Source organism: Oncorhynchus mykiss, chromosome 6, assembly GCF_013265735.2.
Source record: "Oncorhynchus mykiss isolate Arlee chromosome 6, USDA_OmykA_1.1, whole genome shotgun sequence".
In the NCBI taxonomy this organism is placed as follows: Eukaryota; Metazoa; Chordata; class Actinopteri; order Salmoniformes; family Salmonidae; genus Oncorhynchus; species Oncorhynchus mykiss.
The window spans coordinates 1,018,959-1,036,367 of record NC_048570.1 but is presented as its reverse complement, the minus strand read 5'-3'; the positions used below and the strand labels follow the sequence as shown (position 1 = coordinate 1,036,367).

The 17,409-nt window shown below is 43.0% G+C and overlaps 1 protein-coding gene across 5 annotated transcripts in view; it reads right to left on the bottom strand.

The window, feature by feature from the left end:
- Window positions 1–17,409, bottom strand: part of slc4a4a (solute carrier family 4 member 4a) — a 342,926-nt gene that overhangs the window by 82,222 nt on the left and 243,295 nt on the right. For all 5 annotated transcript variants that reach the window (XM_036979187.1, XM_036979183.1, XM_036979185.1 and 2 more), the window contains 5 exons: window positions 13,101–13,234; window positions 11,914–12,188; window positions 4,160–4,236; window positions 3,229–3,414; window positions 2,891–3,004 (listed from right to left, as the gene is read on the bottom strand). In XM_036979187.1, coding sequence (XP_036835082.1) covers window positions 2,891–3,004; window positions 3,229–3,414; window positions 4,160–4,236; window positions 11,914–12,188; window positions 13,101–13,234 — 786 coding nt within the window. The remainder of the gene's footprint in view (window positions 1–2,890; window positions 3,005–3,228; window positions 3,415–4,159; window positions 4,237–11,913; window positions 12,189–13,100; window positions 13,235–17,409) is intronic.

Below are 17,409 nucleotides of genomic sequence, written 5' to 3'. Positions count from 1 at the left end.
CAAGAAATTTAGAACCAGGTTCTCTCCAGACCTGACTGCCCTTAACCAACACAAAAACATCCTATGGCGTTCTGCATAAGAACACCTCCTCCCAGCTGCCCACTGCACTGAAGATAGGTAATACTGTCACTATCGATAAACCACGATAATCGAGAATTTCAATAAGCATTTCTCTACAGCTGGCCATGCCTTCTTCCTGGCTACCCCAACCCCGGCCAACAGCTCCTCACCCCCTGCAGCTACTTGCCCAAGCCTCCCCCATTTCTCCTTTACCCAAATCCAGAAATCAGGTTCTGAAAGAGCTGCAAAACCTGGACCCGTACAAATCAGCTGGGCTAGACAATCTGGACCCTCTCTTTCTAAAACTATCTGCCACAATTGTTGCAACCCATATTACCAGTCTGTTCAACCTCTTTTTCGTATAGTCCGAGATCCCTAAAGATTGGAACGCTGCCGCGGTCATCCTCCTCTTCAAAGGGGGGAGCCACTCTAGACACAAACTGTTATAGACCTATATCCATCCTGCCCTGCCTCTCTAAAGACTTCGAAAGCCTAGTTATAAACAGATCACTGACCATTTCGAATGCCAACGTACCTTCTCCGCTGTGCAATCCGGTTTCCGAGCTTGTCACGGGTGCACCTCAGCCACGCTCAAGGTAATAAATGATATCATAACCGTCATCGATAAAAGACAGTACTGTGCAGCCATCTTCATTGACCTGGCCAAGGCTTTTGACTCTGTCAATCACCACATTCGTATCGGTAGAGTCAGCAGCCTTTCTTTCTCAAATGATTGCCACGCCTGGTTCACCAAATACTTCTCAGAAAGAGTTTAGTGTGTCAAATCAGAGGGCCTGTTGTCCCGACCTCTGGCAGTCTCTATGGGGGTAACACAGGGTTCAATTCTAGGGTTGACTCTTTTCTCTGTATATATCAATGATGTCGTTCTTGCTGCGGGTGATTCCATGATCCACCTCTACGCAGACGACACCATTCTGTATACATCTGGCCCTTCTTTGGACACGGTTAACTTCTTGGCACACCCATCCCTTTAGCGGGATCATTTTTGTCAACAACCATTTTGTAGAGCGCCAAATTCAAATTAAATTACTAAAAATATTACATTTTCATGAAATCACAAGTGCAATATAGCAAAACACAGCTTAGCTTGTTTTTAATCCACCTGGCATGTCAGTTTCAAAAAAGCTTTACAGCAAAAGCTATCCAAGCGTTTATGTTAGGAAATCTGTCTCAGCAGACAAAACATTCCAAACAGCTAGCAGCAAAGTAGATTGGTCACGAAAGTCAGAAAAGCAATAAAATGAATCACTTACCTTTGATGATCTTCGGATGTTCGCACTCACGAGACTCCCACTTACACAATAAATGTTCCTTTTGTTCCATAAAGATCATTTTTATATCCAAAATACCTCCATTTGGTTGACACGTTTTGTCCCGAAATCCCCAGGCTCGTGCAGGTCATGACGGGCAGAAGAAAATTCCAAATTGTATCCGTAAAGTTCGTAGAAACATGTCAAACGTTTTTTATAATCAATCCTCAGGTTGTTTTTACAATAAATAATCGATAATATTTCAACCGGACCGTAGCTTTTTCAATAGAAGAGAGAGAGAGAAAATGTCTGCTCCAAGCTGTTGCGCATGCAAAACTCTGCTGGCACCCAGCCATCCACTGACGCGAAGTGATCGTTCTCGCTCATTTTTAAGAATAAAAGCCTGAAACTATGTCTAAAGACTGTTCACACCATGTGGAAGCAATAGGGGAAGGAATCTGGTTGATATCCCTTTAAATGGAGGGAAGGCATGCAATGGAACAGGGAGATTCGTTTCTCTTAATTACTTCCTGGGTGGATTTTCCTCAGGTTTTCGCCTGCAATATCAGTTCTGTTTTACTCACAGACAATATTTTGACAGTTTTGGAAACTTTATAGTGTTTTCTATCCTAATCTGACAATTCTATGCACATTCTAGATTCTGGGCCTGAGAAATAGGCAGTTTCATTTGGGTACGTTTTTCATCCAAACATCAAAATACTTCCCCCTACACTCAACAGGTTAACCTACCTGGTTAAATTAATGGTGAAATAAAATAGAACGGTTGGAAGGTTAACATTCGCCCCCAGTTTGAGGTCCTGACCGCTCTGGAGCAGGTTTTCGTCAAGGATCTCTCTGTACTTTGCTCCTTTCATCTTTCCCACGATCCTGACTAGTCTCCCAGTCCCTGCCACTGAAAATAATCCCCACAGCATGATGCTGCCACCAGCACGCTTCACTGTAGGGATAGTGCCAGTATTCCTCTAGACATAACGCTTGGCATTCAGGCCAAAGACTTCAATCTTGGCTTCATCAGACTAGAAAATATTGTTTCTCATGATCTGAGTCTGTAGGTGCCTTTTGGCAAACTCCAAGCGGGCTGTCATGTGCCTTTTACTAAGAAGTGGCTTCCGTCTGGTCACTCTACCATAAAGGCCTGATCGGTGGAGTGCTGCAGAGATGGCTGTCCTTCTGGAAGGTTCTCCCATCTCCACAGAGTAACTGGAGGTCTGTCAGAGTGACCATCGGGTTCTTGGTCACCTCCCTGACCAAGGTCCTTCTCCCCCAATTGCTCAGTTTCGCCAGGCGGCCAGCTCTAGGAAGAGTCTTGGTGGTTCCAAACTTCTCCATTTAGAATGATGGAGGCCACTGTGTTCTTGGGGACCTTCAATGCTTCAGAAATGTTTTGGTAACCTTCCCCAGATCTGTGCCTCGACACAATTCTGTTTCGTAGCTCTACGGACAATTCCTTTGACCTCATTGCTTGGTTTTTGCTCTGACATGCACTGTCAACTGTGGGACCTTAAATAGACAGGTGTGAAATCTGAAATTATCCGTACCTTGAACTCAGTTGGGACTATGAGCTTGGGAGTGTCCACTCCTACTAGCATGTCCACACCGCAAAAGATCAGGATGGCCAAGATAATGGCAAAGTCACTGATTAGTTTCCTCACCTACACAGAGAGAAACACACATGTAACCAAGCACAGATTAGGGTTACAAACATTACCTACACAGAGATATACATGTACAATGACAGTCACAATATCAGGGTTAGGTGTGTGCAGTAGGGGTAGGTGTGTACAGTAGAGTTAGGTGTGCACAATAGGGTTAGGTGTGAACAGTAGGGGAAGAGTAGGTGTGTACTGTAGGGTTAGGGTTAGGGTTAAGTACTGACCCATGTAGGGAAGAAAGGACTGGTCTTGAACTTCTTCAGCATCATGGAGGTAGTGTAGGTTCCCAGGAAAAGGATGAAGGAGATCAGAGTGATGTCAGGAACATATTTACATGCCTTCCCCACCAGCTCTCCTCCATACTTCACACAATCCTTCTTAGACAGGGACGACCATGTGGCATTCAGAGGCTGCGGACACAAAAAAGTACTCAGAGAATGCAGAGACAAAACAATATGACTTAGAGGCTGTAGAGTGAAAACAATGAGGGCTGTAGACACCAAACAATATGACGTAGAAGATGCAGAGATAAAACAATATAACTTAACAGTTTGTAGAGACAAAACAATGAGAGACTGTTGAGCTAAAACAATATGACTTAGAGGCTATAAAGACATAACTATGTGGCTTAGAGACTGTAGATATAAAACAATATGAGAGGCTGTACAGACAAAACAATATGAGAGGCTGTAGAGACAAAACAATATGAGAGGCTGTACAGACAAAACAAAATGAGAGGCTGTAGAGACAAAACAATATGAGAGGCTGTAGAGACAAAACAATGTGAGAGGCTGTAGAGACAAAACAATATGAGAGGCTGTACAGACAAAACAATATGAGAGGCTGTAGAGACAAAACAATATGAGAGGCTGTAGAGACAAAAGAGTATGAGAGGCTGTAGAGACAAAACAATATGAGCGACTGTACAGACAAAACAATATGCCCCTTTAGACTTATTATTTGGGCCCCTTTTGTGTTTATGAGTTTGGGGTTAGGGGTTAGAGTTTGGGGTTAGGGGTTAGAGTTTGGGGTTAGGGGTTAGAGTTTGCAGTTTGGGTTGGGGTACTTACTAGATCAATGTTGTTGAAGTACCAGACAGCAGTGCTATCAGCATACTGAAGATGTAGGGTTAGGGGTATGGGTTCGTGGACTTACTAGATCAGTGTTGTTGAAGTACCAGACAGCAGTGCTATCAGCATCCAGAGGATCTCCAAACACCTCGGTACTGTTTTCTGGAGGACAACAAGAGAACAAATCAGTCTCAGAAATAATCTAGATGTTAAGAGATTAATTTTACTGCAAGAGTTAAAGTTTATGACCAAGAGAAGCAACCAACCTGGCATCCCACCATTACCCCTGCAGCAGCCAACCTGGCATCCCACCATGACCCCTTCAAAAGCCGCCAACCTGGCATCCCACCATTACCCCTGCAGCAGCCAACCTGGCATCCCACCATGACCCCTTCAAAAGCCGCCAACCTGGCATCCCACCATTACCCCTGCAGCAGCCAACCTGGCATCCCACCATGACCCCTTCAAAAGCAGCCAACCTGGCATCTCACCATCAAATCAAATGTATTTATATAGCCCTTCTAACATCAGCTGATATATCAAAGTGCTGTACATAAACCCAGCCTAAAACCCCAAACAGCAAGCAATGCAGGTATAGAAGCACCATGACCCCTTCAACAGAAACCAACCTGGCATCCCAGCATGACCCATTCAACAGCAACCAACCTGGCATCCCAGCATGACCCATTCAACAGCAACCAACCTGGCATCCCAGCTTGACCCATTCAACAGCAACCAACCTGGCATCCCACCATGACCCCTTCAACAGCAACCAACCTGGCATCCCAGCATGACCCATTCAACAGCAACATCTGTTGTTTCCCTCCAGAGATTCCTGGCCAGAATACAAATGTAATCATTCAGGATCAGACGAGCACCACAGATGATCCATTATATTGACCTGATAGTCAGCAGAGGGAGCACCCCCCTATCCACATCGTAGGAACATTAGTAGAGAAGGTGGAACGTTTTAAGTGACTTTTAACTTAACAAAATGTCAAGGGGTCTGAATACTTTCCGAATACACTGTACAACAGCCACAACGGTTTCCACTAGTTACCACAGTCACAAAATCAAATTGCCCATATTGTAAAAATGCATATTATTATTTATTTATTTTTTTTGGGGGGGGGGGGGGGTTGGTTCTAATTTAAGGTTAGTATTAGGCATAAGGTTAGCAGTGTGGTTAAGGTTAGGTTTAAAATCACATTTTAAGGAGCGAAAATGTAGAAAAAGTGGCGTTTATGACTTTGAGGCTGTGGTAACTAGTGATGACAAGGCATAACTCCGATACAAAGTGTTTTTTATCAAAGTTGCCGGGATGTCACGTGTCCTACTTATACAGTGCCTTGCGAAAGTATTCGGCCCCCTTGAACTTTGCGACCTTTTGCCACATTTCAGGTTTCAAACATAAAGATATAAAACTGTATTTTTTTGTGAAGAATCAACAACAAGTGGGACACAATCATGAAGTGGAACGACATTTATTGGATATTTCAAACTTTTTTAACAAATCAAAAACTGAAAAATTGGGCGTGCAAAATTATTCAGCCCCCTTAAGTTAATACTTTGTAGCGCCACCTTTTGCTGCGATTACAGCTGTTTCCCATTCCTCCTTGCAAAACAGCTCGAGCTCAGTGAGGTTGGATGGAGAGCATTTGTGAACAGCAGTTTTCAGTTCTTTCCACAGATTCTCGATTGGATTCAGGTCTGGACTTTGACTTGGCCATTCTAACACCTGGATATGTTTATTTTTGAACCATTCCATTGAAGATTTTGCTTTATGTTTTGGATCATTGTCTTGTTGGAAGACAAATCTCCATCCCAGTCTCAGGTCTTTTGCAGACTCCATCAGGTTTTCTTCCAGAATGGTCCTGTATTTGGCTCCATCCATCTTCCCATCAATTTTAACCATCTTCCCCGTCCCTGCTGAAGAAAAGCAGGCCCAAACCATGATGCTGCCACCACCATGTTTGACAGTGGGGATGGTGTGTTCAGGGTGATGAGCTGTGTTGCTTTTACGCCAAACATAACGTTTTGCATTGTTGCCAAAAAGTTCAATTTTGGTTTCATCTGACCAGAGCACCTTCTTCCACATGTTTGGTGTGTCTCCCAGGTGGCTTGTGGCAAACTTTAAACGACACTTTTTATGGATATCTTTAAGAAATGGCTTTCTTCTTGCCACTCTTCCATAAAGGCCAGATTTGTGCAACATACGACTGATTGTTGTCCTATGGACATAGTCTTCCACCTCAGCTGTAGATCTCTGCAGTTCATCCAGAGTGATCATGGGCCTCTTGGCTGCATCTCTGATCAGTCTTCTCCTTGTATGAGCTGAAAGTTTATTGGGACGGCCAGGTCTTGGTAGATTTGCAGTGGTCTGATACTCCTTCCATTTCAATATTATCGCTTGCACAGTGCTCCTCTTTTTGTATCCAAATCCGGCTTTAAACTTCTTCACAACAGTATCTCGGACCTGCCTGGTGTGTTCCTTGTTCTTCATGATGCTCTCTGCGCTTTTAACGGACCTCTGAGACTATCACAGTGCAGGTGCATTTATACGGAGACTTGATTACACACAGGTGGATTGTATTTATCATCATTAGTCATTTAGGTCAACATTGGATCATTCAGAGATCCTCACTGAACTTCTGGAGAGAGTTTGCTGCACTGAAAGTAAAGGGGCTGAATAATTTTGCACGCCCAATTTTTCAGTTTTTGATTTGTTAAAAAAGTTTGAAATATCCAATAAATGTCGTTCCACTTCATGATTGTGTCCCACTTGTTGTTGATTCTTCACAAAAAAATACAGTTTTATATCTTTATGTTTGAAGCCTGAAATGTGGCAAAAGGTCGCAAAGTTCAAGGGGGCCGAATACTTTCGCAAGGCACTGTATCAGTACACTTGTAACAACCTAATCATTAGAAAACTTATTTTCAAACTAATAAGCCACAAGTAGCAAATAAGCCATTACATATTTTGTTAAACAAATTATACACTCGCTCACTGACCTCCATACAAAAACTCCTCGCTTGGTGAGTGAAAAAACAACACAAAAAGAAAAAACACCTGCTGGAGAAGACAGATTTTGGGCCCAGTTACACCTCTCGCTCTTCTTCTCTGCTAACGTCCACAACCTGGCACCTTTGAAACATTTTTATCTCTGTGGTCACATGAAGAACCAACACCGCTCCAACCTCAACAACACAGTGGTTATTTCCATCACCTTCTACAAAAGTATTGTTGAGACTATTCCACCTAATTCACTGTAGCATTCACTTTACGACTATTTCTCATGCTTTATCTCTGCAAGATAATGAGCAATAAATTACTGTTCTTCTCCTTTTCTTTCTTACTAGAGTATCACTTTGACTATTTCACTTGTTTCATTATAGACTACAGCATCACTTTGACTATTTCACTTGTTTCATTATAGACTACAGCATCACTTTGACTATTTCACTTGTTTCATTATAGACTACAGCATCACTTTGACTATTTAATGTGTTTCACTACAGTATAATGTTGACTATTCACTTGTTTCATTATAGACTACAGCATCACTTTGACTATTTAATGTGTTTCACTACAGTATAATGTTGACTATTCACTTGTTTCATTATAGACTACAGCATCACTTTGACTATTTAATGTGTTTCACTACAGTATAATGTTGACTATTCACTTGTTTCACAACAGACTGCAGTATCATTTTGAATATTTCACCTTTTTCACTAGACTATAGTATGTGACCCGATTCAGGAAACTTGGCCAATGTCTCAAGCCACGACTTCACAGGAGAGCTGTTTGAACGTAAAACAACAAAATACGTTTTTTGGCAGAAATGCCTTCTTGAACATGTGAACTTCCAAATACAAATTTGTATGCCATTGTTAAATTACAAGCCTTGTTGGTTTAGCCACAGAAAAAGTTGGCAATCTTCACAGTAGCTAAGATTGGCTAAGATAATGAGTGGGCTGGACATGCCGAGAGAGAAGTTCGGATTGGTCTGCCATATTGAAGGCTTCTGTCTATTTGAGCTCGTCAATCTGGGTTGGTAATCCTGTCGAACACTGCTTTTCTTTTATATATTGTGTAGTGGAACTGCATAAGTGTTGCTCTCCATTTTCTGGAGGATCAAGTTTTGTAATCAGTGGAATTAGAGTATGATAGCTAAGGAGATGGAGAAAACACCTGTCTCCGGATTGCAAAACACCTGTTTCCGGATTACAAAACACCTGTCTCCAGATTACAAAACACCTGTTTCCGGATTACAAAACACCTGTTTCCGGATTACAAAACACCTGTCTCCAGATAACAAAACACCTGTCTCTGGGTTACAAATCACCTGTCTCTGGATTACAAAACACCTGTCTCCGGATTACAAAACACCTGTCTCCGGATTACATCTTCAGGACAACCATGGTATGGCATTCCTGACAGGTAGAAGCATCCATGATGCATGGTGATGAATGCAGGTAAGATAGTCTAGCGTTAGCTTGCTACATTTTCAGATATGTCACGTTTTCTCATTTTGACAGAAAGTGGTTTAATTTCAAACTAAAGTGTACTGTTAGCTAGCTAGCTAACGTTAGCTGACTGGCTCCCAAGATGACATTATTATTCTCTCCCAGAGCCATTTGCTTGTCTAGTTAGAGCCTAATGTTAGCTAGCTAATACTGAACATGGTTGGTTAGCTCCCAGCACTGTGGCATTGATTCCACTTTGTTCATTGTTGTTTAACTAGCTAATGTTAGCTGGCTGGCTTGTTAGCTAACATTACATGACGTGTGTGGTCTTAAACGTTGTTTACCTAGCTAGGTTCATTGTTTACCGAGCTAGCTGAGCTAACTAAACACCTCCCTCTACAACTGGATCCTGGACTTGGATCCTGATGGGCCGCCCACAGGTGGTGAGGGTAGGTAACAACACATCTGCCATTCTGATCCACAACACTGGAGCCCCCCAGGGGTGCATTCTTTGTCCCCTCCTGTACTCCCTGTTCACCGACGACTGCATGGCCAGGCACAACTCCAACACCAGAATAACAACTTATCCCTCAACGTAACCAAGACTAAGGAGATGATTGTGGACCACAGGAAAAGGAGGACCGAGCCTCCATTCTCATCGACGGGGCTGTAGTGGAGCAGGTTGAGAGCTTCAAGTTCCTTGGTGTCCACATCACCAACAAATTAGAATGGTCCAAACACACCCAGACTGTCGTGAAGAGGGCACGACAAAGCCTATTCCCCCTCAGGAAACTAAAAAGATTTGGCATGGGTCCTGAGATCCTCAAAATGTTCTACAGCTGCAACATCGAGAGCGTCCTGACTGGTTGCATCACTGTCTGGTATGGCAATTGCTTGGCCTCCGACCGCAAGGCACTACAGAGGGTAGTGAATACGGCCCGGTGCATCACTGGGGCTAAGCTGCCTGCCATCCAGGACCTCTACACCAGGCGGTGTCAGAGGAAGGCCCTACTAATTGTCAAAGACCCCAGTCACCCCAGTCATAGACTGTTCTCTCTACTACGGCATGGCAAGCGGTACCGGAGTGCCAAGTCTAGGACAAAAAGGCTTCTCAACAGTTTTTACCCCCAAGCCATTAGACTCCTGAACAGGTAATCAAATGGCTACCCGGACTATTTGCATTGTGTTCCCCCCCAACCCCTCTTTCGCTGCTGCTACTCTCTGTTTATCATATATGCATAGTCACTTTAGCTACACATTCATGTACATACTACCTCAACCAGTGCTCCTGCACATTGGCTAACTGGGCTATCTGCATTGTGTCCCGCCACCCACCAATTCAATTCAATTCAAGGGGCTTTATTGGCATGGGAAACACATGTTAACATAGCCAAAGCAAGTGAGGTAGATAATATTCAAAGTGAAATAAACAATAAAAAACCATCCGCCAACACCTCTTTAGGCTACTGCTACTCTCTGTCCATCATATATGCATAGTCACTGTATATAGCTTCGCTACTGTATATAACCTGTCTTTTTACTGTTGTTTTATTTTTTACCTACCTATTGTTCACCTAATAACTTGTTTGTACTGTTGGTTAGAGCCTGTAAGTAAGCATTTCACTGTGAGGTCTACACCTGTTGTATTCGGCGCACGTGACAAATAAACTTTGATTTGATTTGTTTCAATACAGACTACAGTATCATTTTAACTATTTAATTTGTTTCACTAGAGCAGTTGTCCATTTGACCAGTTTGAATGCAGTATATTTGTGACTATTCCCCTCCAGATGGGATGTGTATAGTCTAAAGGTTATTCCTGCAGGGTGAACACCAGGACACAATCATTCTGCAAGCTAAGGCCCTTTCAGGAATGTAATGTGATCTTATGACTGTGGTCCTGACTCCTGATTCTCCTTCAGTAACCATAACTCATAACCCTATCCTCATCGTAAAGGGAGAAAACAACAGCTATCAGAGATATTCAGTAAGTGTATATATGATGTTGTCCTTTCTTCAGAGCATTGCATCTGTATGTGTTTATAGCAACAACCCTGAAAAGCAGCAGAATGCTGACATGTTTCAGCTTGCTTACGTGATAATCTAGCATGCATCAGTCTTCTGAAACACTGGCTGGTTCATTTACTTCCCACTGGTCTGCATTTCCCCTCCTCCTTCTGGTATGATGCCCCATACGGCTTAGCTCAGCCATGCATAGGAGCTTAACTATGACAGACACACACAAACTTTGAACAAGGGAGAGCTCGGATTGTTGTTTTGAAAGTTTTGAAAGTCTCTGAAAAAGTGTTCTGTTGAAAAAGTTTGGTTACTGGCTACCTTTTGAATTTGGATCCTGCAATGCTGTTAGCCTCAGTTGCTGGGACCCCTACTATCTGTCCAAGGATCATGCCAACCAAAGGTCTGAAGAGCTGCTGGGTGTAGCAGCTAGCATAACTGCAACTACAGTAGCTATCAAGCTAGCCAGGTTTCCTTGACAGCTTGAACAGAGCTTGTGACGCAGTTAGCCATTGTGGCTGAGACCATGGATTGTACCAGGCTTGTGGCTGTCTAAATCCCTGCTGTTTGTTTTAATCTGCCCTGGGACCTACCCTGTCTGGAACTGCGTGGAGTACCAGCGTTAGCCTACATTGCTACCATGGCATCCAAAGCCAGAGGTGTGAGTAATGGAGAGGACAGTGTTTCTTTATCACAGGTGAAGGATATTTTAAACAAACAAAAAGGGTTCTACAAACAGTTGTTACAACAGGATATAACTTTAACAGCTTTGTCCAAATACTGATGGACTCAACAAAATAATGGACGATCTGGCTTGAGAGGTCCTTAAAAACAGTTTGCACTGCTCAGAAGGAAAGGTGGATGTCCTGAAATAGAAATTCCCCAAGATGACAACAAACTGGAAGTCCACATGAGATGACATCAGCACTGTCTGTGAATCATTATTACAGATGACTGGGAAAACAGACTATCTAGAGGGACAATCCAGGAGAAATAGTATTGTTGTGTCTTCACATGAACTGGGCAGAGTCTGACGAGAAAGTGAGAAAAATATTTTCTGAAAAGCTGCAGATAGATAAAACAAAGATTGAGGCGGAGCGCACCGACTTGTCTGAAATACCTGTAACCAACCTAGGTGACAGACCCAGGCCGATAGTGGTCAAGTTCCTGAGGTTTAAGAACAAGATGACTGTTCTGCAGAGAGCCAAGAACTTCAGAGGAACCAACATGTTCCTCAATTAGGACTTTTCTAAAGCCTATCCCAGCCATGAAAGCTTAAGTTGGTAGGTAGGTCTGACCTAATATGGTAGGGGCTATACACATACAGTGGGTAGTTGAGTAGGTAGGTCTTACCTAAGATAGTAGGGGCCATACACATACAGTCATACTGGGTGACATAGTCAATCTGGTAGTCCGAGTTGATGGGGTAGTAGTCAGCCAGCTTCAGCATCTTCTTGAAGGCATCATAGATGAAGATGAAGGAGATGAGGCAGGAGAAGCCCTCCTCTGTGAATCGGGTGAAGTACTGAACCATGTAGCTGGCGTCAGTAGCAACCAGCAGCAGACAAAAGAATGCAGACCACAGACCAATCCACAGCCGGAACTCCAGGTAGTCAAAGTCATTGTCTCTGGAGGAGAAAGAAGAAAGAGAGGAATAGAGAGAGGAGAGGGAATCACCATGGTTAGTTACTGTAACAACAGCAACCATGACCATAATTCAACCATGGTTAGTTAGGACTCCAGATAGTCAAAGTCATTGTCTCTGGAGGAGAAAGAAGAAAGAGAGGAATAGAGAGAGGAGAGGGAATCACCATGGTTAGTTACTGTAACAACAGCAACCATGACCATAATTCAACCATGGTTAGTTAGGACTCCAGATAGTCAAAGTCATTGTCTCTGGAGGAGAAAGAAGAAAGAGAGTAATAGAGAGAGGAGAGGGAATCACCATGGTTAGTTACTGTAACAACAGCAACCATGACCATAATTCAACCATGGTTAGTTAGGACTCCAGATAGTCAAGTCATTGTACATGGTTAGTTAGAACTCCAGATAGTCAAGTCATTGTACATGGTTAGTTAGGACTCCAGATAGTCAAGTCATTGTACATGGTTAGTTAGGACTCCAGATAGTCAAGTCATTGTACATGGTTAGTTATGACTCCAGATAGTCAAGTCATTGTACATGGTTAGTTAGAACTGTAGGTAGTCAAAGTCATTGTACATGGTTAGTTAGAACTCTAGGTAGTCAAAGGCATTGTACATGGTTAGTTAGAACTCCAGATATTCAAAGTCATTGTACATGGTTAGATAGAAGTCTAGGTAGTCAAAGTCATTGTACATGGTTAGTTAGAACTCCAGATATTCAAAGTCATTGTACATGGTTAGTTAGAACTCTAGGTAGTCAAAGTCATTGTACATGGTTAGTTAGAACTCTAGGTAGTCAAAGTCATTGTACATGGTTAGTTAGAACTCTAGGAGTCAATGTCATTGTACATGGTTAGTTAGAACCCCATGATTGCGAGGTAAAGTGAAGATCCTAACTTGCTGAAGTTGAAGAGCAGCCTCTCGAAGACCAGAACAGGTCCAGTGCTGCTGAGGATGGTGAGAGGCTGGCCAGCCAGCAGACAGAAGATCCCTCCAGATACCGCCGTGCCCAGGAAGCTCTCCAACACACCCTGGAGTAAACAGTAGAACACAGTAGAGCAGATCTTTAAAAGATTAGAACACAGCTTTATGCTCTATAAAACATCTATAGTGCATTATAACATAGTGTAACCCCAACACAGAAGCAGAGTATAAGAGTACAGCAGGGAGTTGAACTGTGCTCATGGTGGTGGGCTACAGAGGACAGGAAAGGGGTGAGAGGAAATATTCCTGCCCAAGAGGAAATATCTGTTCTCTCTCTGAAACTTCACTGTCATCCAACTAGGAACGGGAGGGGCACTGGCAGGAGGTTTTAGTAAAAATACAAATGTCTGAAAAACATTCTGGGGGAAAACGTTCTTAATCGACATTGAAATAACTAAAATAAATGATATACTCTTCACTCTGTCCAGCTTGCTAAACGTCATCAAAACAAATGCTAGGCTGTCAAGAGGGCATAGACAATTCCAAAAGTGATGGATAGAGTACTATATTTAGCTAATTTTAGCCAATGAGGAAATATAATTATTTTTAAATAGGGTACCTCCAGACCACAGTAAAAAATCCCTGATGATACCTCTGATCTACATCCTGATAGTTTAACACCCCTGATGATACCCCTGATCTACATCCTGACAGTTTAACATCCCTGATGATACCTCTGATCTACATCCTGACAGTTTAACACCCCTGATAATACCCCTGATCTACATCCTAATAGTTTAACATCCCTGATCTACATCCTGATAGTTTAACACCCCTGATCTACATCCTGATAGTTTAACACCCCTGATCTACATCCTGACAGTTTAACACCCCTGATGATACCCCTGATCTACATCCTAATAGTTTAACATCCCTGATGATACCTCTGATCTACATCCTGACAGTTTAACACCCCTGATGATACCCCTGATCTACATCCTGATAGTTTAACACCCCTGATGATACCTCTGATCTACATCCTGACAGTTTAACACCCCTGATGATACCCCTGATCTACATCCTGACAGTTTAACACCCCTGATGATACCCCTGATCTACATCCTGACAGTTTAACACCCCTGATGATACCCCTGATCTACATCCTGACAGTTTAACACCCCTGATAATACCCCTGATCTACATCCTGATAGTTTAACACCCCTGATCTACATCCTGATAGTTTAACACCCCTGATCTACATCCTGATAGTTTAACATCCCTGATGATACCTCTGATCTACATCCTGACAGTTTAACACCCCTGATGATACCTCTGATCTACATCCTGACAGTTTAACACCCCTGATAATACCCCTGATCTACATCCTGACAGTTTAACATCCCTGATGATACCTCTGATCTACATCCTGACAGTTTAACACCCCGGATCTACATCCTGATAGTTTAACACCCCTGATCTACACCCTGACAGTTTAACACCCCTGATGATACTCCTGATCTACATCCTGACATTTTAACACCCCTGATCTACATCCTGATAGTTTAACACCCCTGATGATACCCCTGATCTACATCCTGATTGTTTAACACCCCTGATCTACACCCTGACAGTTTAACACCCCGGATCTACATCCTGATAGTTTAACACCCCTGATCTACACCCTGACAGTTTAACACCCCTGATGATACTCCTGATCTACATCCTGACATTTTAACACCCCTGATCTACATCCTGATAGTTTAACACCCCTGATGATACCCCTGATCTACATCCTGACAGTTTAACACCCCTGATCTACATCCTGATAGTTTAACACCCCTGATGATACCCCTGATCTACATCCTGATTGTTTAACACCCCTGATAATACCCCTGATCTACATCCTGATAGTTTAACACCCCTGATCTACACCCTGACGGTTTAACACCCCTGATCTACATCCTGATAGTTTAACACCCCTGATGATACCCCTGATCTACACCCTGACAGTTTAACACCCCTGATGATACTCCTGATCTACATCCTGACGTTTTAACACCCCTGATCTACATCCTGATAGTTTAACACCCCTGATGATACCCCTGATCTACATCCTGATTGTTTAACACCCCTGATCTACACCCTGACAGTTTAACACCCCGGATCTACATCCTGATAGTTTAACACCCCTGATCTACACCCTGACAGTTTAACACCCCTGATGATACTCCTGATCTACATCCTGACATTTTAACACCCCTGATCTACATCCTGATAGTTTAAAACCCCTGATGATACCCCTGATCTACATCCTGACAGTTTAACACCCCTGATCTACATCCTGATAGTTTAACACCCCTGATGATACCCCTGATCTACATCCTGATTGTTTAACACCCCTGATGATACCCCTGATCTACATCCTGATAGTTTAACACCCCTGATCTACACCCTGACGGTTTAACACCCCTGATCTACATCCTGATAGTTTAACACCCCTGATGATACCCCTGATCTACATCCTGATAGTTTAACACCCCTGATCTACACCCTGACAGTTTAACACCCCTGATGATACCCCTGATCTACATCCTGACATTTTAACACCCCTGATCTACATCCTGACAGTTTAACACCCCTGATGATACCCCTGATCTACATCCTGATTGTTTAACACCCCGGATCTACATCCTGATAGTTTAACACCCCTGATCTACACCCTGACAGTTTAACACCCCTGATCTACATCCTGATAGTTTAACACCCCTGATGATACCCCTGATCTACATCCTGATAGTTTAACACCCCTGATCTACACCCTGACAGTTTAAAACCCCTGATGATACCCCTGATCTACACCCTGACAGTTTAACACCCTTGATGATACTCCTGATCTACATCCTGACATTTTAACACCCCTGATCTACATCCTGACAGTTTAACACCCCTGATGATACCCCTGATCTACATCCTGAATGTTTAACACCCCGGATCTACATCCTGATAGTTTAACACCCCTGATCTACACCCTGACAGTTTAACACCCCTGATCTACATCCTGATAGTTTAACACCCCTGATGATACCCCTGATCTACATCCTGATAGTTTAACACCCCTGATCTACACCCTGACAGTTTAACACCCCTGATGATACTCCTGATCTACATCCTGACATTTTAACACCCCTGATCTACATCCTGACAGTTTAACACCCCTGATGATACCCCTGATCTACATCCTGACAGTTTAACACCTCTGATCTACATCCTGATAGTTTAACACCCCTGATGATACCCCTGATCTACATCCTGACAGTTTAACACCCCTGATGATACCTCTGATCTACATCCTAATAGTTTAACACCCCTGATGATACCTCTGATCTACATCCTAATAGTTTAACACCCCTGATGATACCCCTGATCTACATCCTGATAGTTTAACACCCCTGATGATACCCCTGATCTACATCCTGATAGTTTAACACCCCTGATGATACCCCTGATCTACATCCTAATAGTTTAACATCCCTGATGATACCCCTGGTCTACATCCTAATAGTTTAACACCCCTGATCTACATCCTGACAGTTTAACACCCCTGATAATACCCCTGATCTACATCCTGACAGTTTAACACCCCTGATCTACATCCTGATAGTTTAACACCCCTGATGATACCCCTGATCTACATCCTAATAGTTTAACAACCCTGATAATACCCCTGATCTACATCCTAATAGTTTAACACCCCTGATGATACCTCTGATCTACATCCTGACAGTTTAACACCCCTGATGATACCCCTGATCTACATCCTGACAGTTTAACACCCCTGATGATACCCCTGATCTACATCCTGACAGTTTAACACCCCTGATCTACATCCTGATAGTTTAACACCCCTGATGATACCCCTGATCTACATCCTGACAGTTTAACACCCCTGATCTACATCCTGATTGTTTAACACCCCTGATGATACCCCTGATCTACATCCTGATAGTTTAACACCCCTGATGATACCCCTGATCTACATCCTAATAGTTTAACATCCCTGATGATACCTCTGATCTACATCCTGACAGTTTAACACCCCTGATAATACCCCTGATCTACATCCTAATAGTTTAACATCCCTGATCTTCATACTATGATTGATAGTTTGACACCCCTTTTATACATTTTAATAGTTTAGGGGCGGCAGGTAGCCTAGTGGTTAGAGCGTTGGGGCAGTAACCAGCAGGTAGCCTAGTGGTTAGATCGTTGGGTCAGTAACCAG